General features: G+C 37.6%; 1 protein-coding gene across 2 annotated transcripts; it reads left to right on the forward strand.

Moving 5' to 3' along the window:
* The first annotated feature begins 4,003 nt into the window (after positions 1 to 4,003).
* On the forward strand, positions 4,004 to 21,379 carry LOC132126671 (CREB-regulated transcription coactivator 1-like). Of its 2 annotated transcripts, XM_059538090.1 has the most exons (12): positions 4,005 to 4,217; positions 7,645 to 7,761; positions 8,808 to 8,933; positions 9,007 to 9,068; positions 9,167 to 9,270; positions 10,488 to 10,593; positions 15,259 to 15,565; positions 16,572 to 16,769; positions 16,849 to 16,932; positions 17,747 to 17,833; positions 18,594 to 18,768; positions 19,669 to 21,379. In XM_059538090.1, the coding sequence occupies exons 1-12, from the start codon at positions 4,008 to 4,010 to the stop codon at positions 19,878 to 19,880; spliced, it is 1,788 nt and encodes a 595-aa protein (XP_059394073.1). In that variant the 5' UTR covers positions 4,005 to 4,007; the 3' UTR covers positions 19,881 to 21,379. The 2 variants fall into 2 exon arrangements, with proteins under 2 accessions (XP_059394074.1, XP_059394073.1); XM_059538091.1 differs by lacking the exon at positions 7,645 to 7,761 and having other exon boundaries at positions 4,004 to 4,217.
* The last annotated feature ends 195 nt before the right edge of the window (positions 21,380 to 21,574 follow it).

The raw sequence follows: 21,574 nt of genomic DNA on the forward strand, positions 1-21,574 counted from the left end.
AAATATGGACAATATCTGGTAAGACTTTTGAGTAATTTAGCTGGGTCTTATGAACAAATGGCCTTCAATCTTGTACTTACGCCACAGATCAGCCTTAATCAACCTGATAAAAGCACCTGCAGAACAGCAAAGTGCTGTTTGGTTCTATGTAAACAACCTTTTCCTTAAGTCTGGAATTTCAACAAGCTTTAACAATTATTATTTTTTTTAATTGTAAATTTTCGATCTCAAGTAAATGCTTTGTTTAAGTGCATTTATGGACATCTGAAGCATGTGGTTACATCCAAAAAAAAACTTTTTCAGTCTTTCAATTTTTTTGAATTATGATTATGATGTACAAAGTTACGTGCTAATCTTTCAAGTGTGTGGTGTAATTACTAAATAACACTGAATGTATTTGTATTTGTAGTATTTTTTGCATTTATCCTTTTACACATTTGTTTTCCATGTGTGAAATTACATTTTTATTGTTGTTTTATCCATCTGCTATTTTGTGTCTGTTACAGTGTGGTCTAAATAAAAATACAAAAAAAAATAATAATAATAATTCTCATTTTTTTCATTGATGTACGAAAATGTTTATCCTTGCAGCAACAGTGTCTTGCTAATTATGATGGACTGTTGTTTTTGCTCTGTGCAACCCAGAACTTCATAGATTCAAACTGTCTTTTTTTATTGCAAGAAATGGTGAGATAAAAAAAAAACATAAAACATTTTGAGAGACCTATCATTTACAATAGCCTCTCTTCTATATAAATGTATAAACCGTCTCATATCCCATTGGCATATAATCGTTCTTTAATCATAAAATAACTTCAGTTTTGCAGAAAACAAGACTTCATAATTCTAAAATAAATGTATTTGAAACCTTTGCAGTTGCAAAAATACTGATGAAGAGCATTGCTTATTTGCAGTGTTATTAGAAAGTAACAGCAAATGCTATTAGTTTCTAGTGATTTGGAGCAGAGCTATTCAAACCTTTAGGTGTTTTCTGAATTAAAAAGTAATGGCGATTACCTAATTGGAAGTTGTATTTTTAAAATTTGAAATGTATGTTTTCTTGACTTGGTCTTAAAAATTTTTCTAATAAACACAGTTCCTTAATTTGGCTTTAAAAGTCTTAAGTTTACTTTACTTTATAAAACCTGCAAAAACCCCTAGGCGAACACCCCTCCATCGTCAGCCCAAGTGACAACCTTCCCAATCTCTTGTGAAACCTACACGGAAGTGACTAAAACTGCAATTCATCGACTGGCCACTTGAGGCTGGCTACAAAAGGGAGTCAGTCCCATAGACTACCCATGTTAAAATGCACAATTTTACAGAAGAAAAAAACATGTTTACAGCCTGGTGCAAAAAGTGGTTTTGGTCTATATAGCTAATTTTGCCCTTCATGACAACTGTGCGGGGGATGAATTTTTTTATAAATCATTCATTGAATTTATATTAAGCCTTAAAGTTCTGCCTAATTAAGGGCATGGCTATTTAAGTGACGGGTAGATTGCCACTGCTGTCACCGCCGTCAAGTTCCCGCCTCTATGTCCATTTTTGATTATCCGGGAGATGGCGACGGCCGGTTTTGGCTCCGCCAACTTTGCGCTACAAAAAAATGCTCTTCAGAAACCTACGAGTGTCATCACAGACACGACGTCCATGTTTTTATACATGGTTGGGCCCTTAGAATCATCCTAATTGTACGGCCCCTTACGGCGGAACTGGTTACACATGCAGAACTCAATACAAAGTGACATGATGCAGACGCACATTTTGTATAATGTCATAGCTTTTTATTTGAAAAATGGATCGGTTCATTACTCCAAGTTAGCCTGCCCCCAGCTAAGCATACGATCTACTAGTCGCACGTTTATATTAAATAGATTAAAGGGGTGCTACATGCACTTTTACAAGTTGCTTGAACTGAAATGTGTGTTGGCAGTGTGTATAATGAAAAAAATCCACCCAGTGTTTTTTTTTCTTAATCTACTAAAATCTTTACCCCTTTTTCATACTGAGCCGAGCTCAGATTGCCTGTCTTTGTGACGTCACACTGACAGGCCCCTCCCACGATAGTTTGATTGACAGTAGCGTTTCAGCACAGACTGGACTGGTGTCTTACCTTAGCTCCGCCCTGAGTGACTGTCATCAGTCCATCATTGTTTCAACACTGGAGCAGATGTAGACAAGAATGACTCCTAAGCATTGAGGTGTTCTGTTGTTGGATGTAATAATGAACATAGCAGTCGTCATTTACTCCTGACATCTGAGCTGCTGAAGACACATTGGATTACATTTGATTCTGAAGGGAATGTGCCCCCGATCTACATAAATGTGTCCATCTTCGTACGAATCATTCGTGAGCCTCACCTCCAGAAGAAGTGAGTATAATTTTTTTGTAATGAATATTTGCAAATCACCTTTCCTAATAATGTGCTAATTAGCAAGTTTCACAATAAATGTGGCTAAAGTAAACAATCAGACAGCAGCTCGGAATAGAGGGGCGGGGTCAGCAGAGCTCAATAACATTTAAAGGAATATGCTCCAAAACTGCTTGCTCTGAAAAGAGCTGTTTTTGACAGGTTAAAAAAGTGTTTTTTACACTACCATTGAGAAAATGTAATCAAACTATGTTAAAGACTTTTCATTAAGACCCTAAAGAATCATATCATATAACTTGTGGAAAATGGGCATCCGATGACCCCTTTAATATTATAATATTGTTTTTATTCATTATTTCACAGGGACAGTGGACAGTCAGAAAATTGTCCCAGAATTAGCTACAGAGCTAAATTTAATCTGCTTTCCCTGGGCGAAGAAAACCAAAACAAATTATATTATAAAAACATCAGGTACAATAAAATCCCACCGAAATTTAACAGATAAAACGTATAATCCCCCACATAGGAACTACAATCCAAATTCCCACATGATATCCCCTATAAATACTACAAAGCATCACCCTTCAAAAAAACTATTACAAATTTTACAACTCACCAAAGTTTCATTCAGAATACAGAAATACTCAGTGGCCACACACACACCTGAATTGTGACCATTAAGTAATACAAAAGACTCTTGAAGCTTCTAATGAAAGTTGAGTCCATACAAATTTGAGGTGTCACTGCAAAAAAACAATTTTTCTAACATGCCTTTCAAATGATATTTAAAATCTGGTACAACAATAAATTTTTCACCATATGGTTGTACCTCCTCCTTAATATAATAACCTACTAAACCATCTTTTAATGTGCGTTTAGGCTATTATCAGTCAGTCAGTGCGTATAAAGCTCAGGCAAAAGTAGCCTAATGATTATGTGTCAGGAAAAAATAAGAAATGTTAAATATTTATTACACAACTAGTGCTTTCTCAGTCCTAATGGACGTGCCTTCAAAAAAGAAATGCACCTTTTCATACGGACTACATAATCAGATAAAAATTGTTTTTTATTTGAATTGGTTAGTTTAATTGTAAACATTTCAAGCTTTCTATAGATGCATTTATTATGTCTTTTATGTCAAAAGCATTGCGAAGTAGCCTATGATAATAAAGAAAAGAAATATTTATTTTAATAAAGAGTATTAAATCTTAAAATGAATTAGATTTTTAGTATGAACACACGCGTTTCTTTCTTCTGGCATAGAAACAAGCATGTCTTTACGTTATTCCTCTACGTCTTTTTATCATGTTCTATATATTATATATATTTCTGCATGTTATGATGTTTTCTTTTCTTTCTCTCTTCTTGTTTTTTGTTTTTACTGTTTTTATTTTTCTTTGTGCTATTGATGTTTTCAGCTATTATGTTGTAAAGCACATTGGTCAACTCTGGTTGTGGTAAATAATGATATATAAATAGAATTGCCATTGGCATAGGCCTAGTTTTTGCAGCATGAATAGCAGGTGTCTTCGCTTGATACATGAAGACATTTCATTCAGCTGGTGTGTGTGTGTGTGTGTGTGTGTGTGTGTGTGTGTGTGTGTGTGTGCTTTATCAATGAGGTGGACTCCAATGCCCACAACTCTTCCCGTGATGACGCCGCGCAGCGCACAACGCGTCTCACGCAACGCTCTGTGTTTTGGAGAAGAACGGAAGATGGCGACCTCAAACAATCCTCGAAAATTCAGCGAGAAAATCGCCCTGCACAACCAGAAGCAGGCGGAGGAGACGGCGGCGTTTGAGGAGGTCATGAAAGACCTGAGCATCACGCGAGCAGCGCGGGTACGTGTGTCAGAAACAGCGGCTAAACGCGCACACAACGCAGCTGCTATGTAGGATGTATCCTGTGTTTGATTTAAGAGCTCCTCCTGTCGCCTGAGATCCGTGACAAATCGGTGAAGGACGGTTATGATGTCCCGGCCGGTGGTCACGCGTAACGGGAGATGCTGAGGATGCTGCTGCAGGACACATGTCATGCACATCTGCACGGAGACCTGCTCCGGCATTGAATGCTTTGTGCTTGCTTTTCGCGCTTTTATATCTCGTTCTGGTTGTGTGCATAAGAAGCTACTTATTTAATGACGAAGTGTCATCGCCCGGGGCAAGTTGTCACACGATTTATATCCTAGTAACTATTTTAAATTGAAAGTCTTAAGGTTTTGTAATTTGACAAAGTCTTTCCAACTATTATTATCATGTTTTTGTGAAAGCTGTTGGGTAAAACAAATACATACAAAAACTAAATCCATTGAAAGCATGCAAAATATATAGCATATATTTATATGTAAATCTAGTTGCCAACACTGAAAAGAAAATTGTGTAGAAACAATTGTCATTTAGAAAGTGCTTGTAAATTTCATAAACAATTACAAAAACAACAACGACAAAAAAACAGTGAATTATACATGGAATTTTGGCATTTAAAATCATTTATATATATTTTTAGAAAAACATACTTGAATACTCTGGAAAAAATGTTTTCGTGAAGGCAATATTTCTTTTTTTGGTTTAATTTGAGCTAAAATATGAGCTACAAGTAAAATGAATTAAAAATATTAAAAACTACAATTATTTAAATTAAAATTAAAGAGAACTCAGAAAATCTAAAAAATAAAATCCAATTCAATATATTAACAAAATCTATAATAGTATATCAGTGATACAAAAATAAGTCTGGATCCATTTCAAAATCAGTTCAGGGCAAATTGTTGCATTCATTATAATTAGTCCAAAACAGAATCTGTTGTTTGTTTTTCGTATTCTACAACCCGAATTCCGGAAAAGTTGGGACGTTTTTTAAATTTTAATAAAATGAAAACTAAAAGACTTTCAAATCACATGAGCCAATATTTTATTCACAATAGAACATAGATAACATAGCAAATGTTTAAACTGAGAAAGTTTACAATTTTATGCACAAAATTAGCTCATTTCAATTTTGATTTCTGCTACAGGTCTCAAAATAGTTGGGACGGGGCATGTTTACCATGGTGTAGCATCTCCTTTTCTTTTCAAAACAGTTTGAAGACGTCTGGGCATTGAGGCTATGAGTTGCTGGAGTTTTGCTGTTGGAATTTGGTCCCATTCTTGCCTTATATAGATTTCCAGCTGCTGAAGAGTTCGTGGTCGTCTTTGACGTATTTTTCGTTTAATGATGCGCCAAATGTTCTCTATAGGTGAAAGATCTGGACTGCAGGCAGGCCAGGTTAGCACCCGGACTCTTCTACGACGAAGCCATGCTGTTGTTATAGCTGCAGTATGTGGTTTTGCATTGTCCTGGTGAAATAAACAAGGCCTTCCCTGAAATAGACGTTGTTTGGAGGGAAGCATATGTTGCTCTAAAACCTTTATATACCTTTCAGCATTCACAGAGCCTTCCAAAACATGCAAGCTGCCCATACCGTATGCACTTATGCACCCCCATACCATCAGAGATGCTGGCTTTTGAACTGAACGCTGATAACATGCTGGAAGGTCTCCCTCCTCTTTAGCCCGGAGGACACGGCGTCTGTGATTTCCAACAAGAATGTCAAATTTGGACTCGTCTGACCATAAAACACTATTCCACTTTGAAATAGTCCATTTTAAATGAGCCTTGGTCCACAGGACACGACAGCGCTTCTGGACCATGTTCACATATGGCTTCCTTTTTGCATGATAGAGCTTTAGTTGGCATCTGCTGATGGCACGGCAGATTGTGTTTACCGACAGTGGTTTCTGAAAGTATTCCTGGGCCCATTTAGTAATGTCATTGACACAATCATGCCGTTGAGTGATGCAGTGTCGTCTGAGAGCCCGAAGACCACGGGCATCCAATAAAGGTCACCGGCCTTGTCCCTTACGCACAGAGATTTCTCCAGTTTCTCTGAATCTTTTGATGATGTTATGCACTGTAGATGATGAGATTTGCAAAGCCTTTGCAATTTGACGTTGAGGAACATTGTTTTTAAAGTTTTCCACAATTTTTTTACGCAGTCTTTCACAGATTGGAGAGCCTCTGCCCATCTTTACTTCTGAGAGACTCTGCTTCTCTAAGACAAAGCTTTTATAGCTAATCATGTTACAGACCTGATATCAATTAACTTAATTAATCACTAGATGTTCTCCCAGCTGAATCTTTTCAAAACTGCTTGCTTTTTTAGCCATTTGTTGCCCCCGTGCCAACTTTTTTGAGACCTGTAGCAGGCATTAAATTTTAAATGAGCTAATTAAGTGGATAAAAGTGTAAAATTTCTCAGTTTAAACATTTGCTACGTTATCTATGTTCTATTGTGGATAAAATATTGGCTCATGTGATTTGAAATTCCTTTAGTTTTCATTTTATTAAAATTTAAAAAACGTCCCAACTTTTCCGTAATTTGGGTTGTACTTTTACATCATTATTTGGCTTATGTTACTCATTAACTTGCACATTTTGTTGAATGTGCTATTTTACTTTCAAGAGAATTTCATACAGAAAAAAAATAATAATCTCTTCAAGTCAGTGTCAATAAATGTAATTTTATTAATAAGATTCGGGAGGAGCGCGTCAGATACTTAGCCTAACCAACACAGGTGGACCATAATCAAGTAATCAATCCCATAGTATAAATATCGCTGACTTACCTCTATCCACTGACGGTTTATCAGCATCCCTCCTCCACCCCATCTCCTCACTTCAAGTTCACTTTATAAATAGACGGGGAAGGGGGGGTACTCTAGGTTCGGGCCATTCCCGAGCTCGGAGCCCTTCCCCGGACAGCACGCCAAATACGCATTCCATACCTCAGCTAATTATATGTAAGCGTGAACTATTGAAACATTGGTCAGCATATTTTAAGTGAGCTGTATCTTTTTCCTGCATAGGGAAAAATCAATCAATCGGTCAATCATAAAAATAATAAAATATAGACTAATGAAAAAAATAAACTACTGTAACCCTTACAAATAATAATTTGTGGACACTGCTTGGGCAATTTGCTCCAGCCTCTGTTTTCACCTTTTTACTGGCTATTAGTCTGTTCCTTGGTGTTGAACATATTATATATGTTAGTGTGCATCACGTAAGTCGAGACCCATGTTTTGCTACTTTTTTATTAACTCTCACTGGTCTGCTTTTCCCATTCTTCGCATGATAAAGTGATTTACTCCACGGTATCTGGTTTACGTTTCATTCATGCATTCATTACGTCATTCACTGCTGCTTTTCACGCACTGTTATTTTGCACAGCTGCAGCTACAGAAGACCCAGTATTTGCAACTAGGCCAGAATCGAGCTCAGTGCTATGGAGGGTCACTGCCCAATGTCAATCAGATTGGAAATAGCAACACTGACCTCCCTTTTCAGGTGAGACCTCAGAAACGTCATAAGTTTGAAAATTCTGTCGTACACACTATGCTGTCACTTTATGAATGAATTTCCCTTCAGATGATCTAATCACAGTTTCATAACATCATGCTAAAAGTGCATTAAATGGGTCATTCCTCATAAGCTGCGTTCACGTTTACCATTGCTCAGTGAAATTTTGTGGGCAAATTCCATTCATTTCAAAAGGCAAAATAGTTCTCCATGCAGATTTTGCTCATCTTCAAGTTGGTCATGCAGGCAAAAAATGGTCTATTTAACATGTGATCACACTTTTATAAAATACCTTTTCAAATTTGTAACTTGAAAGAAAATATTGAAATTGAAAATTAAAATTGAAAAGACACTTTTACTCTAAATTATAACTAGTTATTATAACTATATACTCAACTGGCAAGAAAATTACCTATATTGAGCCTATCAGAGTGGACATAAAAGCTAAAGTTATAGCTTATGAGAAGATATGTTTTATGTTTTTATTCTATATATTGTCAAGTGAGTTCTGTAATTAAAAACAAACAGCTTTTAGAGTGGGGCTAATAGTTTTAGTCTGCACTGTTGTTTTCGTCACTTCTTGCAAGATGATGTCATTAAGACTTTTGTCAATTAAAGGGATGTTACAAAAGTCTAACTGGATGGGAAATTACGTTAAGGACAGAAAAATATGGTATTAGCGATATGATCCAAGCCAAAGGCATGTAAAAAAAAACAAAAAACAAATTTTGATTAGAGAAACTCATTACTGTTTCCTCTTTTTATAGGAATGACCCGGATCAGCTTTTAAAGCAAAGTATTAACCAAAGACACACATTTTCACCATAAACCTTTTTTATGAATTAGTTAAATGTAACGAAGTTGATGGAAACATGCATCATTTCCTTCTTTATCATTGCTCTTCATTTATGACACAAAGATTTACGGGATGGTTCTTTCATACTGCTAGTCCATCTTCTGCGCGGAGCCGGTTTTGTGCTTTCATTTGCCCAACACTTGTGAGGATCACTTAAACAAATCTGATTCTTTTACAGACGACGGTTTTAGACACCAGTCGGACGTCCCGACATCATGGCCTGGTGGACCGTGTGTATCGTGACAGGAATCGCATCGCTTCTCCGCATCGTAGACCTCTCTCTGTGGACAAGCATGGACGTCAGATATCCTTCAGCTTTATTAGACACAGCCAAGTTTTATGTGTGTGTGTGAGACATTGTCCTTAACCCTGATTACATCGACAGCTGTCCCTATGACTCAGTATATCTGTCACCACCTCCCGACACAAGTTGGAGAAGGTAAAGCAGCTTTTCTCGTAACTTAATCAACAACACATGCTCAGAGGTCATAAATCATAGTGTTTTTTCATGTTCTCACCTCTGCTGGTCTGCTGCAGAACCAACTCTGACTCAGCTCTACACCAGAGCACTGTGAATCCAGCTCCACAGGATACTTTTGTCGGTGGATCTCAGGAACTGCAATCTAAAGGAGTAAAAACATGTAAGAATTTGGGAGTTTTTTTTTTTCTTCTAATTTTTTGTTGTTGTTGCTATGCTGCATGAAATTAAAATTCATTTTCATTTCAAATACATCTTCAGGCCTTTAATATGTAGATGAGTTTATTTCTTAATCAAAACCATTTTTGAGAAATGTAGCATTGCATCACTTGCTCACCAATGGATGCTCTGCAGTGAATGGGTGCCGTCAGAATGAGAGTCCAAACAGCTGATAAAAACACCACAGTAATCCAGAAGTAACCCACACCACTTCAGTTCATCAATTAACATCTTGTGAAACAAAAAGCTGTGTGTTTGTAAGAAACAAATCTATAAATACGTTTTTAACCAAATCATTTCCGACTAAAATACAATATTGCTTTTTCCAGTAAAAAGTCTCACCTGAATCAGGAGAGAAATATGCACATATGCACAGATCATGCAATTTTTCACAAGTAAAAACACTTCTAAACAAATATGTTGGTGGATTTTGATGTTAGAGAACAACAGGGGACTGATGTTTTTCATTGGAGGATTTTGGCTAAAAGCGACGGCTTAAAAGTTGAATGACGCCTTAATGAAGAAGCTGTTTATCACACCACTCCAGTCCACATTAATTGATGGACGGGATCAGTGTGAATTACTTGTGAGGTTTTAATCAGCTGTTTGTACTCTCATTCCGACGGCACCCATTCACTGCAGAGGATCTACTGGTGAACAAGTGATGCAATGCTACATTTTCCAAAACTGTTAGCATGAAGAAACAAACTGGCGTGAGGATAAGAACATTTTCATTTTAGGGGTGAATGGTTCCTTTAACAAAAGTATTTTTTTTGTCTGCAAAAACTCATGATGTGGTTCAGCTAACATGCAGAAACATGCAAAAAAAAATAAATAAACATCTGATCTGAACGACTGTGAAGGTCAATAAGTTTCTTAAAATATCAGATAATTTGAAATTTTATGTTGTAAAATGTCATATTGGTGGCTCCTCAAAACATAAGGATATGTACTCTATGAATTAATATTGAAATTATGGTGTAAGGAAAATGTTATTTTTTACTTAGTGGTTACATCATATGACAAAACCAACATGGATATAAAACTTAATTTAATTTCATTTTTTTTATTGTCATTGACCTACATGTATTTGTGACATGTTTTATTCTCATGTACAATGACCTGTTAGGAGTTCATCCATATCTCTCTCTCTTTCTGCAGTGCTGTTGCTCACCCCTCCAGATACAGAGGACACTGAGTCAGAGATGGAGAAAGACGAGCCCAAAGCATCTCTGCATTTAGAGTCCTGTGACGTTCCTGGGATTAAGTGAGTTTATTATGACTAAAAGCATGAGTAGAGACAATAAAGATTGGCTGCAACTTTAGATCCTAAATTGATACCCACCATGTGCCAAATTGAGATAAAATGGTCTGAAGGAAAATTAAATGATAAAATATAATTTGGGTAAATGATTAACCAATGTAACTGCAACATTACATGGCTTTCTTTGAACTATATGAATGAAAGTCTGACTTAGAAATGACAGATTTAGACATTATTTTAGATATTATTATTTTAATCACTTTAGTGAACATGAAAAAATAGACTTTTCCACATTTACTAATACATTATAAAAATCAAAAGCTGCATCTGTTGATATTGTTTAATGGACTTGAGTTAGCAGGAACTAACAATGTACAGTTGTATTTTTACTAACATTAACAAAGATTATTAAAGTGTAACAAATGCATTGCTCATCGTTATTTAATTAATTTACCAACATGAACCAATGGCACTTTATTATAAATTGCTACTAAAATGTTTATGACTGGTATTATGACAGAATATAGAAAGTGACTATAGAAATTGTATATAAAAAAAAGTTTGAATGATTTTTTATTTTTTTTTTTTGTATTGTGAGATTAATTCCAAATTCTTATTACTTAAATACAAAATAAAATGATAAATAAATTTAGTTTTAGAAGTATATCCATTTTATACTGTCTTAAAGCTAATTTAAATTGTTTTTTGAATTGAAATGATATTCTGATTTAAATGTAATTAACATTGTATGTAAATGTTTATATATATATATATTGTTCAAATATTATTATTTATATTCTCTGAGTGGCGCCGATACAGGATGGCTGCCTCCGTGACGTGCTCTGCAGTTGTTTTTGTGTTTTTGTTAGTTTGTCCTGTCTTTAGTTATATTCCTGCAATCAGTTTCACCAGGGACGAATTGCTGGATATTCGGCAACACACATCTCCCGATATTTCACCGGTTTTCGACTATTCTGATGTTTTGCTGGACATTCTTGTCGGCGGAGCGGCTGCCCTGATCACACGCTTCAAGAGGACGCGCAGGCGGGGAAAGCGAGCGGGAGCGCTCGTGAGACTCAGAAAACGCGGATTTCGAACGCCGTTGCCTAGCATACATCTGGCAAATCTCCGCTCTCTACCCAACAAAACGGACGAACTGCTTCTGCTCTCTCGGACAAATAAAGATTTCTCCCACTCTGCTGCTCTGTGTTTCACGGAAACTTGGCTGAATGACACCATACCGGACAGCGCGCTCCATCTGCCGGACTTTCAGCTGTTTAGAGCGGATCGCGACGCAGAATCAACGGGGAAATCGCGCGGCGGCGGGACATGCTTTTACATCAATGAACGGTGGTGTACAGATGTAACTGTGTTAAAGAAGACGTGCTGCTCAAATCTCGAAACGCTCTTCATTAACTGCAAGCCGTTCTATTCGCCGCGGGAGTTTCATTCGTTCATTCTGGTTAGTGTTTACATCCCTCCTCAAGCGCACGTGAGCTCAGCTTTACAGAAACTCGCTGAGCAGATCACAGAGACAGAACAACAACACCCAGACTCTGTTTTAATCATTCTTGGGGACTTTAATAAAGCCAATCTCTCCCGTGAACTGCCAAAATACAGACAGCATGTTACTTGTCCCACAAGAGACAGAAATATATTGGATCACTGTTACACAACAATAAAGGATGCATTTCACTCTGTTCCACGAGCAGCTTTGGGACGTTCTGATCACCTTCTGGTTCATCTTATACCGACCTACAGGCAGAAACTAAAATCAGCTAAACCTGTATTAAGGACTGTAAAAAGATGGACTAATGAAGCAGAGCAGGATTTACAATCTTGTTTTGACCTCACTGATTGGAGTGTTTTTGAAGCTGCTGCCACCGATCTGGATGAACTCACAGAGACCGTAACATCATATATCAGTTTCTGTGAGGATATGTGTATTCCTACCAAGACTCAACTAAATTACAACAATGACAAACCGTGGTTCACTGCAAAACTCAGACAGCTCCGTCAGGCCAAAGAAGATGCTTACGTGAAGGGGGACAATGTCTTGTATAAACAGGCTAAATACACACTGGAAAAGGAGATCAAAGTGGCAAAGAGGAATTATTCTGAAAAAATAAGGACTCAGTTCACTTTGAACGACTCCGCATCAGTGTGGAAAAGCCTAAAGAAGATCACCAATTACAAGACACCACCCCCCAGCACTGTGGAAAATCAACGACTGGCAGACGATCTGAACGAGTTTTACTGCAGGTTTGAAAGAACACCCATCACCTGCCCTGAACACCTCTCCACACAACCGTTCACACCAATAACAACTCCTGCAACCAACCCTGAATGCCTCTCCAAACAAACGTTCACACCATTCACAGCTCCTGCAACCAACCCTGAATGCCTCTCCACACAACCATTCACACCATTAACAGCTCCTGCAACCCATCCTGATCACCTCTCCAATCAACCGCTCTCACCATTCACAACTCCTGCAACCAACCCTGAATGCCTCTCCAAACAACTGTTCACACCACTCACAACTCCTGCAACCCACCCTGAACACCTCTCCAATCAAGCGCTCTCACCATTCACACCTCCTGCATCCCCCCTCTCCCCCACACCTGCAATACAGATCAGCGAGGATGCGGTGCGCCAGGTCTTCAGGAAGCAGAAAAGGAAAAAAGCACCAGGCCCAGATTGTGTTACACCAGCCTGTCTGAAATCCTGTGCTGACCAGCTGGCCCCCATCTTCACAAAGATCTTCAACAGATCGCTGGAGCTGTGCGAAGTCCCTTCATGCTTCAAACGCTCCACCATCATCCCCATCCCAAAGAAATCCAAAATTACAGGACTAAATGACTACAGGCCTGTGGCTCTAACGTCTGTAGTCATGAAGTCATTTGAAAAACTGGTGCTGGCCCACCTGAAGGACATCACTGGACCCTTGCTGGATCCTCTTCAGTTTGCCTACAGAGCAAACAGGTCTGTGGACGATGCAGTAAACATCGGACTGCATTATGTTCTGCAACACCTAGACAGACCGGGGACCTATGTGAGGATCCTGTTTGTGGACTTCAGCTCTGCCTTCAACACGATCATCCCAAACCTCCTCCTGCCCAAACTAACTCAGCTCTCCGTGCCCACCTCCGTCTGTCAGTGGATCAACAGCTTCCTGACAGACAGGCAGCAGCTAGTGAGGCTGGGAAAATACACATCCAGCACCCGTACAATCAGCACCGGAGCTCCCCAGGGCTGTGTTCTCTCCCCACTGCTCTTCTCCCTGTACACTAATGACTGCACATCTAAGGACCCCTCTGTCAAGCTCCTGAAGTTTGCAGATGACACCACACTCATCGGCCTCATTCAGGACGGTGACGAGTCTGCTTACAGACAGGAGGTTAAAGAGCTGGCTGTCTGGTGCAGTCTCAACAACCTGGAGCTTAACACGCTCAAAACAGTGGAGATGATCGTGGACTTCAGGAGAAACCCCCCTGCACTCCCCCCACTCACCATCATGAACAGCACTGTGACTGCAGTGGAGTCATTCAGGTTCCTGGGCACCACTATCTCTCAGGACCTGAAGTGGGACATTCACATTGACTCCATTGTGAAAAAGGCCCAGCAGAGGTTGTACTTCCTTCGCCAGCTGAGGAAGTTTAACCTGCCACAGGATCTGCTGAAACAGTTCTACTCCACCATCATCGAATCCATCCTCTGCACTTCAGTAACTGTCTGGTTCAGCTCAGCTTCTAAATCGGACCTCAGAAGACTACAGAGGGTAGTCCGGACTGCTGAGCGAATTATCGGTACAACCCTCCCATCTATTCAAGAACTGTACTTATCCAGAGTGAGCAAAAGGGCTGTAAAAATCACTCTGGACCCCTCACATCCAGCACACTCCCTCTTTGAACTGTTGCCATCTGGTCGACGCTACAGAGCACTGAGCGCCAGAACGACCAGACACAGGAACAGTTTCTTCCCTCAGGCAATCCATCTTATGAACAGCTGATAATAACTGTGGGACACACTACACTATTTATATTTATATACACTACACTTTTTATCCAACACACATACTTAGCGTACACGTAAATCTTTTGCACATAATATACATGTACATACATGGAACACACTATACTACTTATATTTATATTTATATACACATACACTTATTTATCCAAACACACATACTTAGCGTACAGTTACAATTTTTCCACATAATATACATGTACATACATAAATGCTCTTTTTAATATACCTGCCATACATTGTCAATTTGTATATTGTCAATCCTTACCCACCTATTTGTATTTTTTTGTATTTTTTATTCCTTATTGTGTTTTTTGTTCTGTCGCTGTTATGTTGCACTGCGGAGCTCTGTCACGAAAACAAATTCCTCGTATGTGTGAACATACCTGGCAATAAAGCTCATTCTGATTCTGATATTATTGTATTTCAATTTAGTTATATTTTATGTGCGACATTATTTTGTTTTATAGTTATATATCTTAATTTCAAAACAACTGTGTTATATAAATCTAACTTTAACCTTAACCTCAGAATGATTTATGTAAAATATATTTTCTTTTCTTTTAAGCAATTTATATATTTACTCATTGTGTCTCTCTTAGAATTGTTGCATCATATTCTGTTTGATGTTTCCAGCATATTTCCATCTCCTGATGAAGAAATGAGTAGCTCTTTGATGCCAGCTGCTCACAGCACCGGTGGCTCCTTACCAGATCTGACAAACATCCAGTTCCCTCCTCCGCTCCCCACCCCGCTGGACCCAGATGACCCCATTACCTTCCCTACATCCAGCTCCAGCAATACCACCAACCTGACACACCTGGGCATCAGTGCTGCCAGTCACGTCCCTCCCTCCCCTCCCGCCCCCTCGCCCAATATCAGCCCACAGCTGCCCACTCCCACACTGCCACCTGCCGTCTCCCCCCAGATACCCATCGCACAGGTAAGCCTCCATCCTGACCAAACAGCACAGCTTGTGTTTGAATTCAGAATATGTGTGATTACAGGATCATCATTTCGTTTGTAGCAATCAATGAGGTCCCAAGAAAGTCTATTCTAATATTTAAATTAGGTCATTAGGTATTGGTCAATAATCAGTATGGCTTATAAAAGCAATTATCTGCATTATCAGCCATTGTTTAAAAACAGAAGATGATCACAACAGTTGAAAGCTGTCAGAAGATGATCTATTGTCACATATTCAAGCAGGTCTTTTCCACTCAAAATCTTTTCCAGTTCACAGTTGATTAGTAAGCAATAAAAAAACTTAAAGCCTTGTGTCTAAATAAGTTATGTTACAAATTTTAAGTTGATATGAAATAAATTGAGGTTCCTGTGAGATTTTATTTAGGGCGTCATACCACACACAGCCACTGGGAGTCATCAAAAATATTCAGAATTTTGCTTAATGAATTTTTCTCTAGATCTCTCTGTGAATTTGACTTCTATATCAAAATAACCACCAAATATGAAATTCTGATACTCAGACCTTTCCAATGATATGTTTGTTGCCAAGATTTTAAAAAGTTTTGATTCTAGAAGACCGTAATGCATTTTGTAATATGACACTTGAACCTGCCCACTAAGGGGGAGGAGACCGCCATTAGATTTTAAAGTACCATTTCCATGGTAACGCAATGTCCGATTTCAAAATGGTTTTCACAGGATGAATCTTGGGCTTCTAAGCTTTCAAATGATATATGATGGTTACTAAAAGATTTTATAGAGAAAAAGACAACAACAAAAAAGAGTGCCAAACGTCCCACAGGTGGGACGGTGACAGTTATGCAGGTTAAAAAATAATGAAGAAGGGTTTTTTATTTTTATTTTTATTTTTATTTTTTATTTTTTTTAGAACTAGAATTAGAACTATAATAACCCTGGATAACTGACAGTGAATTAGTGTAAGTATACGAGTAGAAATATTCTCTGGTCTGTTGTTGTCATAGTCGATCACGATGGACAGTCTGTCTCTGGAGCAGCAGTTGTCTCAGTATTCACTGCTGAGTTTACTCAACGACCTGCAGAAACAGCCACACAGCTTCCCTCAGAACATTCGGCTCATACACCTCCCGCCTCTCACCGTAAGCTCCGCCCCCAACAACACCAGCCAATCGCAGACAGCTACAAGCGCAACTGCCAGCTCGGTATGTTTTTCTTCTGCTGTACACAGTTTATTTCAGGTTAATATGGTTTATTCAAACATGTATCTCTTTCTCCCACCAGTATCGTCAGACCGGCTCTTCAACCAATCAGTCACCCACATCTCCAGTGTCCAATCAGGGCTTCTCACCTGGCGGCTCACCACAAGTAAGCATAACACTTCTATGGTTTCATTCTTCATTTGATGATTTTTTTATTTATTTCTTGGCATCTCAGAGTGCACTTCTCTCTGCATTGCCGCCTATTTCAGTAAATTCACTTTGTAGTTTGGAAAAAAATAATTTTCTCTTATGCTCACCAAGACTGAATTTAATTGATTAAAAAATAACTGATATCTGCATAAAAATGTTAAAATATTATGTATTTTTGTGACTTCAGTCTTAATTTTCACGTTCTTCAGAAATTATTCTAATATGCTGATTTGCTGCTTAAGAAACGTATCTTATTTTCCTTGCTGAAATATATTTCTTTTTTTTTTTTTGTGGAAAAGAACAGCATTAATTTGTAATAGACATCATTTTAACAACATAAATGTCTTTTGATCATTTAAATGTGTCCTTGCTGAATAAAAGTATACATTTTTCAAGAATCTTATCATAGTTTCTTCAAAATATTCAACAGTGCAGCTGTTTTCAACATTGATAATAATGAGAAATGAGCAGCAAATCATCATATTAGAATAATTTCTGAAGATCACGTGACACTGAAGACTGAAGTAATGATGCTGAAAATTCAGCATTGCATCAGAGCAATAAATTATATTTCAAAATGCATTCAAATAGAAAACTTAATTAAAGTAAAATTGAATTATAATAATATTAGAATAATATTTCACAATATTGCTGTTTTTACTGTATTTTCAGCCTTGGTGAACACAAGATACTTATTTTAAAAACACTGAAAAATTCAGTATGTGGCTAATTTTCCTCAGATGTTTTGATCATAATGTGTGTCTTTACAGCATATTCAGGTGGTCGGAAGCATCTTTGGAGATTCATTTTATGATCAGCAACGTCCATCCAGACAGACCAATGCCCTGTCAAACCAGGTACATGTGCTCCATTACAAATCACTCTTTAAATGTAGTTTTTTTGTTTTGTTTTTTAATTAAGAAAAAAATACATTTTTATTACAATTTTTTTATTTTATTTTATTTTTTTTTTACAAGAGGTTACCATGTGAAAATCAAGGCTGGTTTAGTTCTCACTGACTATTGAAATGAACATGTTCAACAATACACATAACGCAGCTGGACACATAATGCTGATTTAGATCATAAATGATATTATGCGGTTCAGCTCAAATAAATCATTTAAAATCATACATATTAGAATTAATCAATTAGTTCATTTATTATTATTATTATAATGCATATGTATTCGGCATATAATGTATATACAGTTTAGTAGTATTATAGGGAAAATGTTTTATTGATTTTATTTTTATAATTTGATGAAATTATATTAATAATTATAAATACATGAAAAAAAAACTCTAAAAATTGCTATTAGATGTGTTTTACCAAGTTGTTCTGTTGTATTTTTAAGAAATAATTGTATAATTTTCTTTATGTATAGCCTGAATGCATTGCAAGTCGCTTTGGATAAAAGCATCTGCTAAATGCATAAATGTAAAATGTAAACTTAAATAATGCACATACGGTTTCATGGCCTGTATGTATGAATGAATGAATAAATAAATATATATGTATGCATGTACAACATGTTACAATTGCATAATATGTAAAACATAGTTTATTTCATTTATTGTTTAAATGACTTTACAACTCTCTCATGCTGATGGTGAAGCTGGAGCAGTTCAACATGAACATGATGGAGAATCCGGGCGGCTCTGGTCACTGTTCAACGCTGAACTACACACAAGCAGCCATGATGGGTCTAACCGGGAGCCACGGCGGTCAGCAGGACGCACAGCAGATTGGTTACACTAGCCATGGCAACATCCCCAACATCATTCTCACAGGTATTGTGTGCCTTCTGCTTCAACATCAACTTCTCTATGCAAATGTCTTTCCAAGAGAGGTCATTTATCTATACCTGTGCCTTATTAATCATTACAGCAGAATTTCATTTAAATTTCTAGTTTGTTCAGTGAAATCAGCTTTTGCAAAGTAACATGTGTCTTGGGGCAACCAATAATTCCAATCACTGAATATTTCCAATGCTAAACCCCTTTTTTTTTCGTTTCCCAAGCACTTTTATTAGTAATGTATTGAAATGACTGCATTTTTGTTGACATTTTATTGCTTTAGCTGAGCTCTCATGCATCTATATAATAATGCTAGTTTTATGTAGCCAGTTTTATTAATGTTTATCGGTAACTAGTTATATTTTAATTGCACTTAGATAACATGAGCAACACTTCACTAGCTAGCAGCTATCATAACTAGATGTCACTTTGCTTTAAAGGGTTAGCAAAATTCAGTCATTAATTACTCACCCTCACATCATTCCAAACCCACGAGATATTCATTTATATTCAGAACACAAATTAAGATATTTTTGATGAAATCCGAGAGCTCCCAGGCCCTCCATAGACAACAACAACACAACTGCCATGATCAATGCAAAGAAACGTAGCAAGGACATCAGTGAAATAGTCCATGTGACGTCAGTGGTTCAACTGTAAGTGTACAAAGCCACAAGAATATAGTTTGTGTGCAAAGAAAACAAAAAATAACCTCCTACAATGCATTACATTTACTTTTTTCCAGTTACATTACTTTAAGTAATCAAAATAGTTAAAATATTTATTACATTTCAAATAAGGTAACTTGTAATTACATTTGAAACTTGTGAAATTACATTTGAATGCTTAATTACATAAGCATTTGAGCTGACAGTTTGATTTGTCTCACATTAGTGACGGGAGAATCTCCGCCGAGTCTCTCCAAAGACCTCACCAGCTCGCTGGCCAGCGTTGGTGACGTCAGCTTTGACGCCGACTCTCAGTTCCCGTTGGACGAGTTGAAGATCGACCCCTTGACACTGGACGGACTGCACATGCTCAACGACCCGGACATGGTTCTTGCCGACCCGGCCACGGAGGACACGTTCCGCATGGATCGACTGTGAATGCACTTCGAAGCCAGACGTTCCTCTGCATGGCCTCTCTGTTCACCATCTGGTCAGTGGCCGTCCACGTCCCCCCAACCACCCACATAACAGCATGCTGCCAACCCGCTCGAGGCCAGGGGCCGGTGGAGGTGGAGGCGGCGGCGGTCAGGGTTTTGGGGGTGGTGAAGGTGGAAGTGCTGTATCCACACTGGATAGTTCCCAAAGCGCAATACCATCAACTCTCTTCACGTATTCATGTTTTGGCAAGTTGCCAATGCATGGTTTCTATTTATTCCTTTTTAGTTGTTCATCCTTTTGATTTCATGGATCATCCTATGTTTATATTCGTATTTACATAGTAAGCAAATTGCCAAATTTCATCTATTTTTTTTACGGTTTACGTAACTATGCCATCTGTGTAATGATGTGTGTGAAATCGACATATTTAATTATTATAATTATTTTTTTAATTCTAGATATAAATATATATTATTTAATCATATTTATGTAAGGAGCACTACTCCCCCAGATTGTGTATCAAGGGTTTAAGGGAGCGTTGCTCATTGTACGCCAGAAGGCATCAAGTTAGCTTTTACAAAATAACTTCCATGACGATTCGTTTTGCTGGCATTTTTTGTATCATCCAAACATCTCAAGATGTCACGATTGGTTTCATTCTTTCAGTATCAGTTTTCTTGCAGGAGGACAGCAGTCTCTAAATAGAAACGTGACCTATCTTTCGGTGTTTTTGTGGACTGTCACGTGACTTTCTGTATGCATATGTTATTTATTCGAATTGAAGGTCTTATGGCTGAAATGTACGCTTCAACGGTGGTCGGTAAATATGTGACCTTCGAGCTGCTGCAGAAACTTGCTGAACACTTCACTGTGAGAGGACCTGATTTTGCCTTACATGAACAAAATGCTGTTTTTAACTGTTAATGTGTTTTTCTAATCGTCTCTCAAGTGTTCTCCTCTCGATATTCTTGTTTCAACAATGCCATTTTGTTTAGTATTGAGTGCTGTATAGTTTGTACTTGTACTGCCAAACTTAACTCGAGGTTCTGTTGTCAAAATGATGTCAGTCATCTGGCTTGGGGTGAGTAATGCTCCTTATTCTGTGCTGTTTACGGGAGTTTGTGTTTGTCATTCCCATGCGTATGTTCAAGCCCTGTCGCACCTTTATCAAGCTATAGGAAAGAATTAATGAATCACTCATTTACAACCCAGTGACACAGTTATGATCTCTATATACAGTGGGGTCCAAAAAACTGCTTTTTGGTTCAAACCTGGAATGAAAAATATTAAAAACAATGAAGCAAAGGGGATGAAAAGAAAGATATATTAGCATTCAAATGTGAATTTTGAGATTTATTTTTGTCAAACTGGTGCATTGATAATTTTAGAGTCTTGTTTCTGCTATGGAATAAAAAGAAAACAAACAGTGAATTTTGACTTAATCTCACCATTTTTTCATGCAGTTATTTGTTTAGAATCTCATAATTGTGACTTATTATTTAGAGAAAAAAGTAAGAAAAAAAAACATTTGCAAGATTTTATCTTACAATTGCAATATGTAAACATGATCCTGTGAGAAAAAGTCAAAATCCTGAGATAAAGTCGCAATTACCTTCTATTATTATTATTTGTATTTTTTTGTGGAAGAACATTATTGTAAAACAAACTCAGAATTTAGAGAATAAAAGTTAAGT

Source organism: Carassius carassius, chromosome 44 (assembly GCF_963082965.1).
Source record: "Carassius carassius chromosome 44, fCarCar2.1, whole genome shotgun sequence".
Lineage (NCBI taxonomy): Eukaryota > Metazoa > Chordata > Actinopteri > Cypriniformes > Cyprinidae > Carassius > Carassius carassius.